At 34.6% G+C, this 19,640-nt stretch overlaps 2 protein-coding genes across 2 annotated transcripts; both read left to right on the forward strand.

Moving 5' to 3' along the window:
• The first annotated feature begins 251 nt into the window (after positions 1-251).
• Positions 252-5,749, forward strand: LOC131859608 (ferritin-like catalase Nec2). Its single transcript, XM_059213560.1, has 3 exons — positions 252-606; positions 4,818-5,043; positions 5,283-5,749. The coding sequence occupies exons 1-3, from the start codon at positions 275-277 to the stop codon at positions 5,685-5,687; spliced, it is 963 nt and encodes a 320-aa protein (XP_059069543.1). The 5' UTR covers positions 252-274; the 3' UTR covers positions 5,688-5,749.
• A 10,460-nt stretch (positions 5,750-16,209) lies between these two features.
• On the forward strand, positions 16,210-19,246 carry LOC131076842 (ferritin-like catalase Nec2). The gene is made up of 3 exons (XM_058014178.2): positions 16,210-16,580; positions 18,205-18,430; positions 18,670-19,246. Exons 1-3 carry the CDS (start codon positions 16,249-16,251, stop codon positions 19,039-19,041), a joined length of 930 nt encoding a protein of 309 aa, XP_057870161.2. The 5' UTR covers positions 16,210-16,248; the 3' UTR covers positions 19,042-19,246.
• Positions 19,247-19,640: the final 394 nt, after the last annotated feature.

Below are 19,640 nucleotides of genomic sequence, written 5' to 3' on the forward strand. Positions count from 1 at the left end.
AATAATTTTCTAAATAATAAATTGATATTTTTTCCAAAACTACTAGAGCAACTATCCATCTTCCATTTGTTGGAAAATTCACAAATCTAGGGGCAAACATAAACACAAAATTGTCAAAGAGTTTGTTGGGTAGGGGACATAACCAAATCTCCATGATATTCTATACAAAGATGGCCATGTTTACCACCTCTGCAAGCAGTCAAAGAGCTTTATATATAGTAAGTAATGGCTCAGAATCAGAGTAAGTTCTTTTGCAGTAAACATATAGTAAGTAATGGCTCAATTAGGATATAATATTGGGTTTTTGGTGCTGCTCTTTTTTGCATGCCTGTGTGAGGGTACAGAGGTCGATTACATGCAAAATGGAAGCTACGTGCCAGGGAAAGTTCAGGCTGGAGATGTAGATTTAGTTGAATTTCCTCTGAACTTAGAGTACTTGGAGGCTGAGTTCTTTCTGTTTGGAGCTCTTGGGTATGGGCTGGATAAAGTTGCACCAGAACTGCCTAGTGGAGGACCTTCACCAGTGGGAGGAATGAAAGCCAAGTTGAGCTCTGTTGTCCATGATATAATTCTGGAATTCGCTTACCAGGAGGTTGGTCACGTGAGGTGAGCCTGCATCATTGAATTTATATGCTTTTAAAGAGAATTATTCCTGTGAGCTCTTTCTACAGAATTTTTTATCAGGCAAAAGAAGTCTAAGCTCCATGATAACATTGGGGAAAAACAATTTGTGCATACTTTTTTTCTATTGGTTATAATTGTTTCTGAATTAGATTATTCATAACTGAATTATACTTGTGCTGTTTACATGTCAATAAAGAGCAGTAAACATGTTGGTTAATCTTAGTTTTCTGTCACTAGTTTCTTTTGGGTTAATCTTGGTTATAATTGCTTTTGGATTAGATTATCTCTGAGAATACAATTCATAATTGAATTATATGTATTTTGTGAGAGTACCAATAAAGAGCAATAGACTTAACTGTTGATCTTAATTTGCTATCACTAGTCATCTTTAATTTGTTGTCAATCATATTCAATTTGCTGTCGAATTTTTCGACAGAATTATAGCATAACTGTTGAGATTATTTGAAACATATATAGACTTATCTGTTGATCTTAATTTGCTATCACTAATCTTCTTTAATTTGTTGTCAATCATATTCAATTTATTGTCGAATTCTTTGACATGATTATAGCATGATCATTGAGATTATTATATATATATGTGTGTGTGTGTGTGTGTGTGTGTAATTTGATGAAGGAAATATGAGTGAATTTTCTGTTTTATTCTATCTTCTATTCTTATTTTCAATTTGTATGTTAGTTTATTGCATCTATGCTTTCCATCAAATTCTGTAATTTATTACTTGCTTTAGATTAGACTGTATACTATTTTTTTGTATCAACGTTTTGAATCACGCTTTGTAATGCATCATTTTTTGCCTGTAATAAAACTCGATCATCCTTATGATGAATCAATGAAACTATTACTTGTTCGGGTTATGAGACATATATGTGAGTGTCAGTGAATCATATCTTTATGAGGCTGATGGGAGAGGTCATGTGCATATGATGTCCAATGATGTTGGAACTTGGATTAAAGCTAGATGACTATAATTTAAGAAGCAACTTGAACAAGTCTTACTAATCTCAGAACTATTTTCAAAGAATAGCTTACACAGAGTGTATTTTCTATTGTTTTGTTATTAATTACAGATATTGTAGGAAACCATAGACTTTCAGTTATTCATTAAGGAGGACTGTTTTGGATTAAGGCAAAAGTAGGTTTTGAAGGGGCCCCGAAACCCTTTACAAAATGATTCTAAGAGGTATAGAATCAGAAAGAAACATCCAAAACAAAACGAGCTGCAAGGATAAGCATAAGAAACAACAGCCAAAGTGATAGCAAAAGCCCAGCCAGGCACAAAAAGACAGCAAAAAGACCAAATCCAGACACAGACAAAACCAACAATAGAAAACTACCCAATTACATTAGGCTTCTAAGGTCTTAGCCTCTAGGGCATTCATGGTATCAGCAGCGGCCTTCATAGCTTTATGATCCAAACTCTAAATAGCCGCCTTTTTCTTCATGTTGCCTCGGGTCCTTTTGCAGGGTCCTTCACCACTTTGAGCTGCCTCAGCATCATCACCAATAATAACAACAACCTTATTCGGTTGTTCCAGACTATTCACCATGGTATTCATAACCATTGTAGACTGTTTGACAGTTTTGTGATTGCTAACCATAATAGTCTTGAGGGTGTCCTAGATCTTGTTGTAGCCTTCCTCGACATGGGCAATGCATTCTTCCAGTATTTTCTTCAGTTCATCAACCCCTTCCCCTGTTTTCTTGATATAGTCCATGACCAACTTCTTCTTAGCCTCAGTCAAATTCCCTTCATTATTTGGATTACCATGAGTAGAACCAGCAGGGAAAGAATCCATTTTTCTTCCCAGAGCTCTTTGGTTAATCCTAATCTCTTTAAGTTCATGAAACAACCACTTGAACAAGATGAAAGTATCAATAGCATGTTGACGAGCCATACCCAGCACATTTTCATAATCCTCCCTCTTATCGTTAAGATCATCACTTTTGGGATGAAGGTCTGCAATACCAACCACACCCACATTACCAGTCTCCTTATAGGAGGGAGGAGAGGCTAGGAAATTAGGGCAATCATGGTTCTTATCATCTTCTTCCTTCTCACTACAAGAGGGGTAGCCATTCATAGCAGAAGTAGAGGGGGAGGACCTTTGATACCCTTCCTCATCTTAGGTTTTGAGCTCGATAGAATTTCCATTTTAGCTTTTTTCAGGGGAGGGGGAATCTCTTTAGACCCAGACCCAGACCCAAAGGCTTCATTATCAGACTCACTTGCACTAGTCTCATCATTCTTAGAAGTAATGTGGATATAATCATCAGGGGGAGGAAGAGCATGGAAATGGGCATCAATAAGGACTTGTAGGCCTTCATGCATGATGGGAAACTTGGCAGGATTCTTGCGGTGGTCACTAAAGTTATCCCTAAGAGCTAACATGAGATAGAAAGGGAAAGACATCTTCACACCATGGTGGAAATGATTCAGAATAACGAAGTGGTGATCATACACCCTGGTATAATGACCATCCAAAATAATGTAATTCATAATTACCTTAAGAAGCTTTTGCCAAAAAGACAATGACTGCAATGTCATAGTAGCTGGTCGTCTTTTTAACAATTTTAGCCCACTTTGCCTCCTTGGGGAAGTTCTGCATAGCTTGCTCTATATACACTTTGTCTCTGTAATACTTCATGTCTTCCATAGATAACCCAGTGACCTATGCAATAAGGGCTTCATCAACCAAGACCTTCCGACCATAGAGAACAATTGTTCCATCCTTCCAGTTTTGAGAAAAGTAGCTCGTCACATCTTGACTTCGCCCTTGTAGCCTCTCAATGTATGGAGTGAGCCCACCTTTCTCCAAAATCTGCCATAGCTTCTTTTCATTCTTCAACTGCACACAGCTAGGCAGCTCAATTCTTTTTCTCGCACCACCCATTTTATCAAGCTCTCTATTACACTCTCTGCAAAGAATTTTTCAGAGTTAAAGCAAGACTCCGAAGAATGTATAAAATTGCCCACAAAGCATGCAAAATAAATTCGTGTCGATTCTCATGTCCTCTCTGGCCACCTGTCTCAGAATGGAAGGTATTAGTAATTCTAGAAACACTCAAAGTCATTATGGCACAAGTAATCATTAAATTTACTCCCCTGACTTCGTTGGTGGAGGAAATGCATAGAAAATTCCGAGTCCAACCTGTCACCATGGGTCTAACTAAGCTGGGCTTTACATGTCACTCCCCTATTGGCAAGGAAGTCGATAGTCACATTGGCTTGTCTATATACATGGACAATAATGCATTTATCAAAGGTTTTAATAATATCTTTAGCCTTTTTCATCCAAATATCAACATTCCAAGCAGGAGTAGATTTGCCCTTTAGGTAGTTGATAATGTTCTTTGAGTCCCCCTCGACCCAAACAAGCTTACAGTTGTTCTATTTAGCAAGTTTTTAACTGTGATAAGCTCCTATGGCTTCTGCAACATTATTAGTCTGTTTACCAAGAGGGAGAGCAATAGCAGAAAATGAAGTTGCCATAGTGATCCCGTATCACCCCTCCACAGCCAGCTTGACCAGGGTTCCCTCTAACCGCACCATCGAAATTGATTTTTACCCATCCTTGGGGTGGAAAGTTCCAGCTAATGTTAGAGAATACAGCTCCTAGCTGAATTATATGTGTGTTGTGTTAGAGAATGCAGCTCTTAGCTGAATTATATGTGTGTTGTGTACATGTCAATAAATAGTAGTAGACATGTCTGTTAATCTTAGTTTGTTGTCACAAGTCCTCTCTAGTTTATTGTCAATCATATTCAGTTTTCTGTCAAATTCCTAAGCAGAATTATAGCACGTTTATTGAGATTATTTGTAATTGAATGAAATATGAATGAATTTGCTGTTCTGATCTGTTCAATGTTTCTATTTTTAATTGATTGAATGTCTTTTTTTTACATCAATATTTCAGATCACATTTTGTGAATTAGCTTTTACTTTTGGATTAGATTGTATACTAGTTTTTTACATCAACATTTTAGATTACATTGTGTAATCCATCAATTTATTTCTAATAAGACTCTATCACCCAGATGATATATCATAAAACATAATTTGCAACATCTATAAAAAAATTAACACACAATTTAATCTAAAAAAAGTTATAACCAATTTCCTAGATTGTGTAACATTGATATCTTTATATATCTCGTCATGGAAATGCAGAGCTATAAAAGCAACTGTGAAGGGCTTTCCTCGACCTCTACTTAATCTGAGTGCTGATGTATTTTCCAACGCCGTGGATGCTGCATTCCTTACCAAATTGAACCCGCCATTCGATCCTTATGCCAACTCTCTAAATTATCTGCTTGCCAGTTATTTGCTTCCTTATCTTGGACTTACAGGCTATGTTGGCATCAATCCTGATCTCCAATCTGCAACTGCAAAGCGGGTCAGTAGCCCTAATTCTATTTACCATAGAATTTCATTTTATATATCATTTACACTATATTAGTTTGGAAAATGGAAAGAACCATTGTTACAATAGCAAGTTAGCAACCAAATTTTATATCAGGTTTCAAAGAGATGGAAAAATCTGAAAAACAGCAATGACAATTTTTCTAAGTTCTTTTAGGTTTGATTTATCATTCTAGCACTGTTACTGCACTTAGTACTCTCTGTCTGAATTAGCTTGTAGCAGGCCTTCTTGGAGTAGAATCTGGGCAGGATGCAGTAATACGTGCCTTGTTATACGAGAGGTTGTCTGAGAAGGTGAAGCCATACCCATACACAGTGGCAGAATTCACAGACAAGCTTTCCATGCTGAGAAACAGACTTGGGCATACTGTAGATGTGGATGAAGGTCTGGTGGTACCAATAGAGGAGGGAGCTGAAGGAAAAGTGAGTGGCAACATCCTTGCAGGTGATATGTACTCGCTGGCATTTTCACGAACCCCTGCTGAAATCCTGAGGATTGTTTATTCCAGTGGAAATGAATCAATGCCTGGAGGATTCTTCCCTCAAGGTGGGGGTGGGAAAATTGCTGTGTCCTATCTCAAATGCGCACACTTCATCCCCATCTCTTTCATAAAATAAATGCATATTAAACATTGTACCACACCATGTGGGTGCAATAATTATGCTCAATGGTTAGTGTAAGAGGATTAAGGAATAAGTTGGGGTTGGACATGTGTTATTAGAATATTAAATAAATTGTAAATAAAAATATTTTAATATTTTATTTCTCTATTCAGTTTCTTATAATTTATAGTTAAGCTAATATAGAATATATTAGATAAGATGTAAAATATAAAAAAAATATATAGCATTTTATAATCTTTATATTTTTATGGAGGATGTCTTATAGGTGAAAATCACTAGGAAATATCAAGTTTAAATGATATTGTGAAATTTTACTAGTCAATTTGTTATCCATGATTAGTTTTGGAGATTTTTTGTATATTGTTTCTTATATTATACCATAAACAAATTTTTTAAGATTCATGGCATAAAATAATTTAAAGTAGAATTTTTTTTTATTAAGACACTAAACAATAATATGTTGGAATTTGATAAAAAATAAGCATACTTGATTTTTTTCTGAAATAAGGTTTCAAATAGTTAATTAGAACAAGATTCAAATACATGAATTCAATCATATGGTAATTTTTGCATTAATTTGATATAGAATTATATCAAGCTTTGACTTTACCTTTTCCATAACAATTAATAGTCATGTGTGTATGTGTTTGTTGATTAGTCAACAAATGTAAGTAAGGTATCTAGATTACATGTGATTTAACACCTAAATAAATTATTGATCTACAAGTGAAAAAATACATATCAATTCATGGACATAATTCTTGATGTTGACTATCATTGTACTACAAGTTAGTCAAATACTTTTTAGTATCGATGGAGATGCCCCTGGTCCACATTTCTCCCTTCAATCTCTAAAATAACTTATTAACATTTTCTTAATCCTTTAGGAATGTATGAGTAAAATCTTTGTAGGGATAAGAACTACTATGACTATTTTTTTTTTCAATAGATGGTAATTCCTCTAATGACCTAGTTGTTAGAAGTGGATAAAAAAGAAAAAGAAATGTAAGAAAATTATTGGAAATAAGAAGTCCCAAAATAAATATATGTATAATGTTTTGATAATTCTAAAGTAAAATTATAGAATTGTAGCAATAAGATTCAAAGGAGGATTGCAAGTTTGAGAAAAAGAACAATTCTATAGAGAAATCATTTAACAATAATAAGCATAGTACTATTGTATTGATTTCTACTAGAAATATTAGTGATAACTTTTCATTGATTGAAGCAAAAAAATATTTTCATCTAATATATCAAAAGGATTGGTACTTAGTGTTTGAGAATATCAAAATCTAAAAGCAAAAATTTATAACCTTTAATTAGTAAAAAAATCATGCACAATAGTATTTCTATCATATAAATGAAGAGTGTGAAAATATAAAATTATCTAAGCCTTGAATATATAGTCAATCAAGAGAAGGAAACTAGAACAAAATGAATGAATGTCCATTCAAAGGTGAAACACTTGTGAGATCATATAAAAAGTGTGTGAGAAAATGGCAATTATGCATGTAATAGGTGTCTCGAATGATGAGGACACATTTTTCAACCATATGATGTGAGAAAAGGAATAAAAGATTCTACGTATACTTAAGCTAAGTGTGAATAGGTCAATGCTAGAAATGTGATTTCCTAACTAGATATGTCAAGGCACTAAATTTACACTAATAACCCCCCTTAAATGAAACTTAATAAATAGTACAAGATGATAATAGGTCCTAGCTACTATGCCATGTTAAGTACTCGTACAATTTTTCCATAAATTTGAACTAAAATAGAAAAACCCATTCGGAAATAAAAAAGCCCTCTTCAAAAGTTAAAGGATGTGATGAGTGTGGAAGAATTTTGAGTCTTTAAGGATGAGTTGTTCAACATTGATCATGTCTTGGAAGGCCTTTGTGAGTATTATTGAGAAATTATAATCTCTACCAATGAATCAACATTAAAGATTTTTTAATTTATGACATCAATTGCTAAGATACAAGGCTTGGAATACTACAATATGAAAATCTAAAAATCATATGCAATTTTGACATCAAGTAACCTCAAGTGATGTCAAATTACCCTGATTAAATCCATCTCCTTTATGATGCTCAAAATCAGTCAAAATAAAATGCTTAATAACACCACTCTATGTGAAATTATAATAACAATAAATAAAATATAACATCAACACGAGGTAGCCTAAAAGAGACACAAATCAACCACACAAAGCATCACATGCCATATAATTTACATGGAGAAACTCTTGCAAGACAAAATCCACTAGGAAGAGAGGTCAAGTACGCATTATCTATGAAAAAATATTATAATTTGACACACACATTCTCCTCTTAGAATCTAACATGGTAGCACCTATACAAATCTATGAACAACCCTTTTATACTCCAACTTGTTCATGTTACTACAAAATAAATCCACATTAAGTATTCCTCTCATTTTGTAAATCCAATGACCTAATTTGATTGAGTTGTAAGGAATTATTAAGCACCAAGCTTGACACCCAAATATGAAACTTCATTTCAAATTTCGCAACCATTGATTTTTCCTCCTTGAAATGTGAAACGAAACAGGTTTTGGCTCCAACAATTTCTCTCCAACTTAGGTGCCCAAAATTTTAGAAATGAAATATCACATTGAATGCCATAAATGAAGAAATATCAAGAGACATATATTTCCTATAGAGGAGGGGATTTTATACCCTCAAAGTGATAAACCTCAAGGAGAAAACCTACTATCACTACCTCACTAAACTAGCACTCTGGTGAGCTAGGAAGATATAATTACAATAAAATAAAACTACACTAATACAAAAATAACAAATGTACATATAATATTAAAATTTACTTTGATTATATAGAATTAAATGCTCAAAAAAATATAAAGTTTACCAACAGTCTATTCAGGTCTTAGACTTAGGACGTCAGCACGTTGTGTGGATGTCTACACACCGCATTGTTGTCTATATGTAAAAAGAACCAAAAAATAGTTGAGAGGTGTCTTGAATATGCTTTGCGCCCTTTGAACCTGTTCATCGCCTACACACATGCAAACAAGGGAAAATTATTGGGGTTGTATAGGAGTTTGCCTCAATCAAACCCCAGTTTTCATGTTTCCACCTCTACAGACAACCAGATAGATAGATTTGGATAAAATATAAATAACAGTTCAATAGAAACAAACCCTACTAATGGAGGAAAACCCTTATTACAAAGATAAATGATGCATTAGAAACAAACCCTGCTTACTAGAGGAAAGCCCCTATGGTAAGATAAATTGATGATATGATAGAAACAAACCCTACTTAAATGGAGGAAACACCCTATGATAAAAGATTATGATACAAATGCACTTAGATATATTTAATAGCTTTTCAAATAAGATAGTCACATAAAGATATGGTAGATAATCTAAAGAGGAAGAAGTGTCACATAGATGAGACCCCTCTCTTGAGTTGATAGCATAGTTGTATTGCAAGAGGAGAACAAGTTGTTCAACATTGAGTTTGTATTTTGGCAAAGCTTCGCTTAGAGTTTCAGAGAAAGAGAGCCGAGAATGAGTTACTATGAAAATGAAGAAGAATGAAGGTTTTTTTTGTTTGCATGGGTGGGAGTGGTTGTTTCATACGTGCACAATCCAAGGGACACGTGCCAATAAATGTCTAATGTAAAATATGCTAATTCAAATTTAGGATATTCTTAGCATGTTAGAGCACTGTACAAACGTATGTATGTCATGCTATCGTCCAACCAATATAACCCTGAATGGAGCTTGGGAGTGGCTAGTTCTATTCCATCTTTGAGATCCATGATGCTAGAATGGTTAAATTTTGATCATAGATCATTGTCATAAATGAACCAAGTTCAATGCAAAAGTGTGATAAATGCACTAGGTGCAATTTGTGACACTACATTTTGCCCTGACTTTAGTGAATGGACTGACTCAAGGTATTAAATGCACTAAAATACTTTTTAAAGATAAATTCATTAAATCCATGGTGTACATTAAATATAGTAATTACCTTAAGAGAAAGAATACTGTAGAGGTTGCTAAAACCAACTAGATGAATACAGATGATGCCCCCAACAAGTCACTTGTTAGAAGTACCATTGTCCTTTCACCAAAAGATCAACCTATTAATGCCCAATGCAACCACTAGACTTATATAATCCATGAGAGGTGGTTAAGTCATGTCACAAACTTGAGCACTATGTTGCACAACACAAGGAGACCAAAGACACACACCTTGCAGCCCCCCCCCCCCCCCACAATGCAAGTGAGGGGGATTTATCTGGCCTTTTTCTAAATCTTTGCCAGTCAATGTAGATGGTTCTTTAGGGGCTTTCGCTATAATTTTGAAACCTTCCAAATTGAAGGGTTTTCAAAGTTCTCAGAATAAGAACTTCAATTTTTTTTATTCTTTAATGAGGCTACCAACTCTAAGTGGGTGCCTCTAATATATATGCATCTAATAATTTGGTTTTAAGAAGGGGATTGTGGTCTTTGCTCCTTGATTCACGTGTTTCATTTTAAAACGCCAATTGGATGCTTATGGGTGATTTCAATGACCCTCTATTTTAACTATTGATAACCTTTAGAAGAGGGATTTATATTGTGAATAGATGTGTCTTATGTGAAGAGGTCGAAGAAAGTATTAACCACATCATGTTCCACTACCAGTACTCATGGAATATAAGACACAAGATTATAAATCTTTTCTCTCTATCTTGGATTTGGCATAGAAAACCGAAGTTGGTCTTGTCCTGTTGTTCCCCTCTATATGCCCACCCTCTCATTGTTGAACTATGGTGGCAAGCCTTTCTTTATATGGGTTAGAATATTTGGAAAGAATATAATAATAGAATACTCAAGGATAAGAAGATCCAATGGGAAGCCTTGGTTTTCTCCATCCTCAACAATACGAAGGAAAACATCAAATGTTTATTTGGGTTCAAACATAAGCATCTACCTTTTATCCTCAAGTGGAAAATAGAAAAAAATTGAGGTATAACTGAGTCACTTTCTCTTTTTGTATCCTTTCCCATTGGACACATGAAAACTATTAATGGTATTCCCCGACACTAGCTAGACAAACCCTATTCATCAATGTCCATGGGGTCAATCAGTGCCTATTTCTTGAGCCTAGTAAACTTCTTCTCTTTCTTGTTTTTAGTCTTCTTTTGCACCAACTATACCACAAGTTGCTCATCCTCCTCGTCAAAATCTGACTCAATGTTATGAATGCTGATCTTTTTGGTAGTGGGAGTAATTGTTTGCTTTAAGGGAGAAAATGTTGTCGATTTTGTAGCAAAAGTATGAGTTAGGACAAACACAGGTACTGTCCCAGGAATAGTAGTGGTTGATATTGGCTGTATAGTGGAAGTAGATGGAGATGTTACCGTGGTATCATGAGGAGGTTGTGTAGTTTCATCATCTTTTCCTTGCTCATCTTCCTCCTGAACACCTTCTCCTAGCGTTTTCTCAATCGTTGCTCTGACAGGATGCACTTCTGCAAGTGGCACAACTCTTAACCCTTCTCTTACTCTAAAATCGACAGCCTTCTTCAAAATTTCAGTCTTCCTCATTTGCTCCTTAACTTGCTTCAGGAGTTCCTCAGTACTTTGTTCAAGTTGGGCATCTTCTTCTGGGTTCATGGACATATTATTTCTAGAGATAGACCTTGTCTTGTGGGCATACTCTTTATGAGCCCTTGATTGAGAAACACCAGAGGTTGATTCCTTTTGCTTCTCTTTTGAGGTTCTTGGTCTAACCTTCAAACTCAACAACTGTTTAGTCCTTTCTATAATATTTTGGATTAATGAATCTATTTCTACCTTCTCCTGTCCTGACCATCTTATTGGAGAGAGAGGGTTCTTGTCAATTTCCTACTCTTTATATGTTGGGTCTAATAATTCACCATCGTCCCTCAATTCTTTAGGGAGATTCGTTTCTATTTCAAAATTTCTTATCTGTGGCACTGAGAGTCTAGAGTAATTTTTCTCTTTGACTTCAAAATTGTCTTGGAGGTTAGCCTAAAAATCCTCCAACCTTGTCGTATGCCCATCATATTCTTTTGGCATTATTTGCTTTAGTTTACCATATGGGTCATAACATTCCCAAGCATAATAAAACTCCCTTAGATGTAGATCTTGTAGCTCTTTCTCTACCGACTTTGCTATTTGAATTTTGGAACAAGAAAAATAAATAATTGAAATAGAAAAATCAACACCTGTCTTGTGCTTTGAAGACAACAAAGATTGTAGCCCAAGCATTTGCCTGACATACTCTAAGAGTATGATTTTATCATTACAGTATCTGGGGAGCAGCATGGGGTTCCTTGTGAATCCACTTACCCTGATGTATGTGGAATGTTGGTTCTGAATGACCCAACATGCCCATTCACTGATTATTGCCATGGCCTCCAGGCTTATTCTATACCATGTATCACCTGTGAGTTTTATTATAACGGGGAAGAGGAAGGCATCATTTATTAAATTGAAATATGTCTTTGCATTGCTCAACGAGAGTTGAGTATATTACTCCCATACCTTCTTCTGTCCCTCTTCATCTCCAAGTTGGCCTTTTGTTTGCAACTCAGGAAATTTGCCTGCTCGGGTAGCTGCCCAGATAACATATGAGGTGAAGAAGAATTTCTTCATTCTGTGCACATCAACCAATTGCTTTTGTATATTGTCCGATAATATTTGAGCCCAATCAAATTATCGTTTCTCGATCAGAATGGTTATCATGAATTGGAACATCCAAGGATGGAAATGTCGGCAATTTGTCTTAACGAAGGCCTTGCTCAGCATAATGATTAATTCCCAATGAGGCTCCTTGAAATCAGCCCTTAGAATATCATTGGCCTTCAATCCTACCTTTCTCTTCTTTTTGAACCAATTTTCATTCATGTGTCTTTTACAAGAGGTGGTATCATCATCCACACCTCTCCGACTTCCTCCTCAATTGTCAACAACATGTCTTCCTCTCTTGAAGGAATGCCAAATACAAACTCAAACATATCTGCTGACAAATCTATTATAATTTTGCCTCAATCATATGTGCACTTCCTAATGTTTGCATTATAGAATTGTGCAACAGTCATGATGAACTTGGGGGCTTGAACAGATTGTGGAAAAATGGTAGCCTCTACTAGCCCTGATCTCTTAATTCTCCTTAAAGGGGCCTCCAACCTCGGCCTATCCAAGTGTGTCCTAATGTCCCCTATCTCAATGTGTCCTACTTCAGTATCCGTCACCAATTTAATCTAATCGTCCAACTTGGAAGAAAAAGTCTGCCCTTGATAGTGGTATTTCATGGTTGCGGGGAGTCTATCCAATTCCTTTCCTTTCTTGCTGGAGGTTGGGTCCATCTGATTGCTCTGATCTGCAAGACAGAACCACAAATTACCCTATCGCATAAAAAATATATCAATAATATCACCCACTTCGGGACTCCAAAGTTTCGGTGTTCCTTGGTGGGTAACTCCTTCTAAAATAAATGACTTTGGAACTCTGGGGGTCCGCTGAGGTCAATATGGGCTAAATATATATGGGACGGAACTTCGATGATCCGGGATTTTGAGGTAGACAAAACAATTAGAGTCCGGAACTCCGGGGTTCTGAAATGAGTTTAGAACAATAAAAGGCCAGAACTCCGGGGTGCAGGGGTTTCGTGGTGGACTAGTTCTACACTTGGCTCATTCGAGACTTCCGAGCCCTGAAGTCCCGGGGTGGTTTAAATGAGGCCCAAAAGATGGTCCGGAACTCTGGGGTTCTGGGTTGGGTAACAGTATGGCCGCAAAGGCTAAAGAAACTTTGGAACTCTGGGGTTCCGGGGTTCCAGGGTTGGGGCTAATTCATCGCAAAAGGTGGTTCGGAACTCCGGGGATCCGGGATGAAGGCGTGACCCAAAAAAAGATCAACCTTGGGACTTCGGGGTTTTGGGGTTCCGAGGTGAAGAGAACTAAAAAAATTGAAACTCCGGAGTTCTGGGGTTTGAAAACCTAGGGCACGCGGGAAGAAAAAAACACGCAAAACAAGGAAAACCAAAAATGAAAAATCTATGCTAAAAAACTAGAAAATTTAAACAAGAAAACACAAAGAGGGAGAAAATCCACCAACCTGGCGGAAGAAAACCCACAAAGAACTCAACAACAGGGAGGATCGAAGTCGGGAGATCACAAGTGGGAGACTAGAAAACTTGAATTCACAAATGATCTTAAAAAAGTTGTTTTCTCCTATTTATGCCCGTCGATACTTCGTCTGTACGGTCTCCTTATAAATAACCTCGGGAGTCTGGGGTGCTAGACTTCTGAGATGTAAAACATGAAAAACCAAAAGAACACCTCGGGATTCCGGGGTTCCAAAGTCAAAACATAACACAAACAGAACATGAAGAACTCAGAATTTCAGGACTCCAGGATTCCGAGGCTTCCACAAAAATAACAAGTAAAGACACCCCAGGACTCCGGGGTTCTAGGATCTTACACAAAAGAAAAGCCAACCTCGGAACTCCGGGGCTCCGGGGTTTCGAGGTCAACTTCAAAAAACCAAGCAAAGAGCATCTCGGGACTCTGGTATTCCAAGATGAAAAAATAAAAACATAAAACTAAAACAAAAGAGAGGGGACCCATATTTTTAAGACAAGGAAATTAATGGGGCTAGGTATGCAGAGAATAACAAATGGCGACTATCTGGGAAAAATGACTCTAGGCATTTTAGAACTTTAGAATTTCTGATATAACCTGATGCCTAAGGCTACTATCATTCAGAATGACATATAAGAGAAAAAAGTTGAACAAACAAATGAACAAACAACTGAGTCCAGGGCTGGACAAGATTTAACTCTTGAGTGTGTGCTTATGATTTATTACTCCATCATTCTAAATAATGAAGATAAACAAAGGAAATTGGGCCCAAGCTACGTAGGTGAAGTCATTCAATGTGTTTCATGCAAGGTCATCCTGGGCATAGCTCTGTTGCCAGCCAGGCATCCATAGCCCTAGCAGAGATGCCTCCTGCCCCCGTCAAGCAATGCTGCACTGCGAGCCAGGCGTCCATAGCCTCAGTGGAGATTACTTGAAAAACCCAAGTTTAGTTGCTTGCAATATATATATATATATATATATACTTAGAAACTTGCATTCAAATTAAATAAATATATAAAAATATGGGTAAGGAAAAAGTCAAAAACTAACGTTTTACAACTTAAACAACATTATTATTATTTCATGTCATTTTCATGAATGCATATGCAATGACATGACAAATCATTTATTCTATGAAATATTGTCTTATTTTTTCTATATCTTTATAGGTGTATTTAATTTGAACACAAATTTCATAAGTATATGTATACAAATTCTCACAAGGTGTCAATTGGAGTTTATCTAGACTTTTTCTTGGATGATATATTATAATGATGAAATTTTTATCTTATTTTCTTCAAAAGATCGTATTAGTATACAAATTTCATCATAATATTAACCAAGAAAAAGTTTAAATAAACCCCAATTGATACCTTATAAAGAATTTCATACACATGCTTAAGAAATTTGTGTTCAAATTAAATGCATCTACAAAAATATAGATATACACAATCATTTATTATAGAAACTTCTAAGAAAAAAATCAAGAATTAAAATTTGACAAATCAAACAATTTTATTATAATTCCACATTATTCAAGTATACAATGACATGAAATATCTTTACATACTCTTAATATTACATGAAACGTGTTCCTAACTTGTAAATAAGATTAAAAAACAATTGATTAGAAAATAAGATTGAAAAAATGTTTGACTAGTATTAACAAAATTAAATAATAATAAGCAAGGCTCAATTTTCCAAAGAAAGCAATTGAACTTCAAACATTAAAAAATGTATATCCACGTGCAATCCCAATCTCAGTGGTGCCTTATCTGAGCTATATCTATCTAATTCCAGGTGGAAATTAACAAATTTCAAATAATATCAATCAAAAACAAATTTCAGATAGGAAAAATAATAATTTATTACATTTGAATGGAGACTTTTAAATGCTGTCAATTTCTTGTATTGTAAAATCAAAGGACTCATCTTTCATAAGAAAAAGTAAATTTGAACATAATAACTTAAAATTCTTAAAATATCTAAGTTTTCAAACCTGTCAAAAACACTACTTATGTAGAGATAGAGAATATCTAAGTTTTCAAACCTGTCAAAAACACTATTTATGTAGAGATAGAGACTTTTACCAAATATCAATGTCTTATTTTAGAAATAATCCAAATAACACTAAATAATTTTCTAAATAATAAATTGATATTTTTCCAAAACTACTAGAGCAACTATCCATCTTCCATCTGTTGGAAAATTCACAAATCTAGGGGCAAAGTTAAACACAAAATTGTCAAAGAGTTTGTTACGTAGGGGACATAACCAAATCTCCATGATATTCTTTACAAAGATGGCCATGTTTACCACCTCTGCAAGCAGTCAAAGAGATTTATATATAGTAAGTAATGGCTCAGAATCAGAGTAAGTTCTTTTGTAGTAGACATATAGTAAGTAATGGCTCAATTAGGATATAATATTGGGTTTTTGGCTCTGCTCTTTTTTGCATGTCTGTGTAAGGGTACAGAGGTTGATTACATGCAAAATGGAAGCTACGTGCCAGGGAAAGTTCAGGCTGGAGATGTAGATTTAGTTGAATTTCCTCTGAACTTAGAGTACTTGGAGGCTGAGTTCTTTCTGTTTGGAGCTCTTGGGTATGGGCTGGATAAAGTTGCACCAGAACTGCCTAGTGGAGGACCTTCACCAGTGGGAGGAATGAAAGCCAATTTGAGCTCTGTTGTCCATGATATAATTCTCGAATTCGCTTACCAGGAGGTTGGTCACCTGAGGTGAGCCTGCATCATTCAATTTATATGCTTTTAATGAGAATTATTCCTATGAGCTCTTTCTACAGAATTTTTTGTCAGGCAAAAGAAGCCTAAGCTCTATGATAACATTGGGGAAAAACAATTTGTGCATACTTTTCCTATATTGGTTGTAATTGTTTCAGAATTAGATTATGTTAGAAAATACAATTCATAACTGAATTATACCTGTGCTTTGTAATCTTGGTTATAATTGCTTTTGGATTAGATTATCTCAGAGAATACAATTCATAATTGAATTATATGTGTTTTGTGTGGGTACCAATTAAGATATAAAGAGCAATAGACTTATTTGTTGATCTTTATTTGCTATCACTAGTCATCTTTAATTTGTTGTCAATCATATTCAATTTGCTGTTCAATTTTTCGATAGAATTATATAGCATAACTGTTGAGATTATTTGAAACATATATATAGACTTATATGTTGATCTTAATTTGCTATCACTAGTCTTCTTTAATTTGTTGTCAATCATATTAAATTTGCTGTCGAATTCTTTGACAGAATTATAGCCTGGCTGTTGAGATTATTTTATATATATGTGCATGTGATGTGATGAATGAAATATAAGTGGATTTTCTGTTCTATTCTATTTTCTATTCTTATTTTTAATTTATATGTTAGTTTATTGCATCTATGCTTCCCATCACATTTTGTAATCTATTATTTGTTTTTGATTAAACTGTATATTATTTTTTTGCATCAACCTTTTAAATCACACTTTGTAATGCATCATTTTTTTGTCTGTCATCCTTATGATGAATCAATAAAACTATTCTTCCTTGTTGGGGTTATGAGATATATATGTGAGTGTCGGTGAATCATATCTTTATGAAGCTGATGAGACAAGTCATGTGCATATGGTGTCCAATGATGTTGGAACTTGGATTAAAGCTAGATGACTATAATTTAAGAAACAACTTGAACAAGTCTTACTAATCTAAGAACTATTATTAAAAAATAACTTACACAAAGTATATTTTATATTGTTTTGTTTCATGTTTAATCACCAACATGTATTAATTACAGATATTTTAGGAGACCATAAAATTTCAGTTATTCATTAAGAAAGAATGTTAGAGAATACAGCTTCTAGCTGAATTATATGTGTGTTGTGTAAATTAGACATGTCTGTTAATCTTAGGGTTCTTTTGACACAAGACCTGTCTAGTTTATTGTCAATCATATTCAGTTTTCTGTCAAATTCCTAAGCAGAATTATAGTATGATTATTGAGATTATTTGTAACTCTATATATATGTACTGCGTAATGAATGAAATATGAATGAATTTGCTGCTGTGATCTGTGCAATGTTTTTATTTTTTATTGATTGTATGCCAGTTTTTTTAATAGATATTTCAGATTGTATTTTGTGAATTAGTATTTGTTTCTAGATAAGATTGTATGTTAGTTTCTAGCATCATCGTTTTAGATTATATTATGTAATTCATTTTTTTTATTTTTAGGTGAATCAAATATTGTAATTTAAAATTTTTATGAAAAAAATAACACACAATTTAATCTAAAAACAATTATAACCAATTTCCTAGATTGTGTCTTTATATATCTTTTGTCATGCAAATACAGGGGTATAAAGGCAACTGTGAAGGGCTTTCCTCGACCTCTACTCAATCTGAGTGCTGATGTATTTGCCAATGCCGTGGATGCTGCCTTCGTTACCAAATTGAACCCGCCATTCGATCCTTATGCCAACTCTCTAAATTATCTGCTTGCCAGTTATTTGATTCCTTATGTTGGACTTACAGGCTATGTTGGCATCAATCCTGATCTCCAATCTGCAACTGCAAAGCGGGTCAGTAGTCCTAATTCTATTTACAATAGAATTTCATTTTATATATCATTTACACTATATTAGTCTGGAAAATGGAAAGAACCATTGTTACAATAGCAAGTTAGCAACCAAATTTTATATCAGGTTTCAAAGAGATGGAAAAATCTGAAAAACAGCAATGACAATTTTTCTAAGTTCTTTTAGGTTTGATTTACCATTCTAGCACTGTTACTGAACTTAGTACTCCCTGTCTGAATTAGCTTGTAGCAGGCCTTCTTGGAGTAGAATCTGGGCAGGATGCAGTAATACGTGCCTTGTTATACGAGAGGTTGTCTGAGAAGGTGAAGCCATACCCATACACAGTGGCAGAATTCACAGACAAGCTTTCCATGCTGAGAAACAGACTTGGGCATACTGTAGATGTGGATGAAGGTCTGGTGGTTCCAATAGAGGAGGGAGCTGAAGGAAAAGTGAGTGGCAACATCCTCGCAGGTGATAAGTACTCGCTGGCATTTTCACGAACCCCTGCTGAAATCCTGAGGATTGTTTATTCCACTGGAAATGAATCAATGCCTGGAGGATTCTTCCCTCGGGGTGGGGGTGGGAAAATTGCTCTCTCCTATCTCAAATGAGCACACTTCATCCCCATCTCTTTCATAAAATAAATGCATATTAAACATTATGCTCATTGGTTAGTGTAAGAGGATTAAGGAATAAGTCGGGGTTGGACATGCTTTATTAGAATTTTATTTTATTTTCAATAAAAGTGGATTATTTCAATAAATTTTTTTATATGTTTTATTAGAATATTAAATAAATTGTAAACAAAAATATTTTAATATTTTATTTGTCTTTTCAGTTTCTTATAATTTATAGTTAAGCTAATATATTTTATATTAGATAAGATGTAAAATATTAAAAATAGATATAGCGTTTTATAATCTTTATATTTTTATGGAGGATGTCTTATAGGTGAAAATCACTAGGAAAATACCAAGTTTAAATGATATTGTGAAATTTTACTAGTCAATTTGTTATCCATTATTAGTTTTGGAGATTTTTTGTATATTGTTTCTTATATTATACCATAAACAATTTTTTAAAGATTTATGACAAAATAATTTAAAGTAGAATTTTTTTTTATTAAGACACTAAACAACAATATGTTGGAATTTGATAAAATATAAGCATACATGAATTTTTTCTCAAATAAGGTTTCAAATAGCCAACT

The sequence above is a fragment of the Cryptomeria japonica genome, chromosome 10 (assembly GCF_030272615.1).
Source record: "Cryptomeria japonica chromosome 10, Sugi_1.0, whole genome shotgun sequence".
Taxonomy (NCBI): Eukaryota; Viridiplantae; Streptophyta; class Pinopsida; order Cupressales; family Cupressaceae; genus Cryptomeria; species Cryptomeria japonica.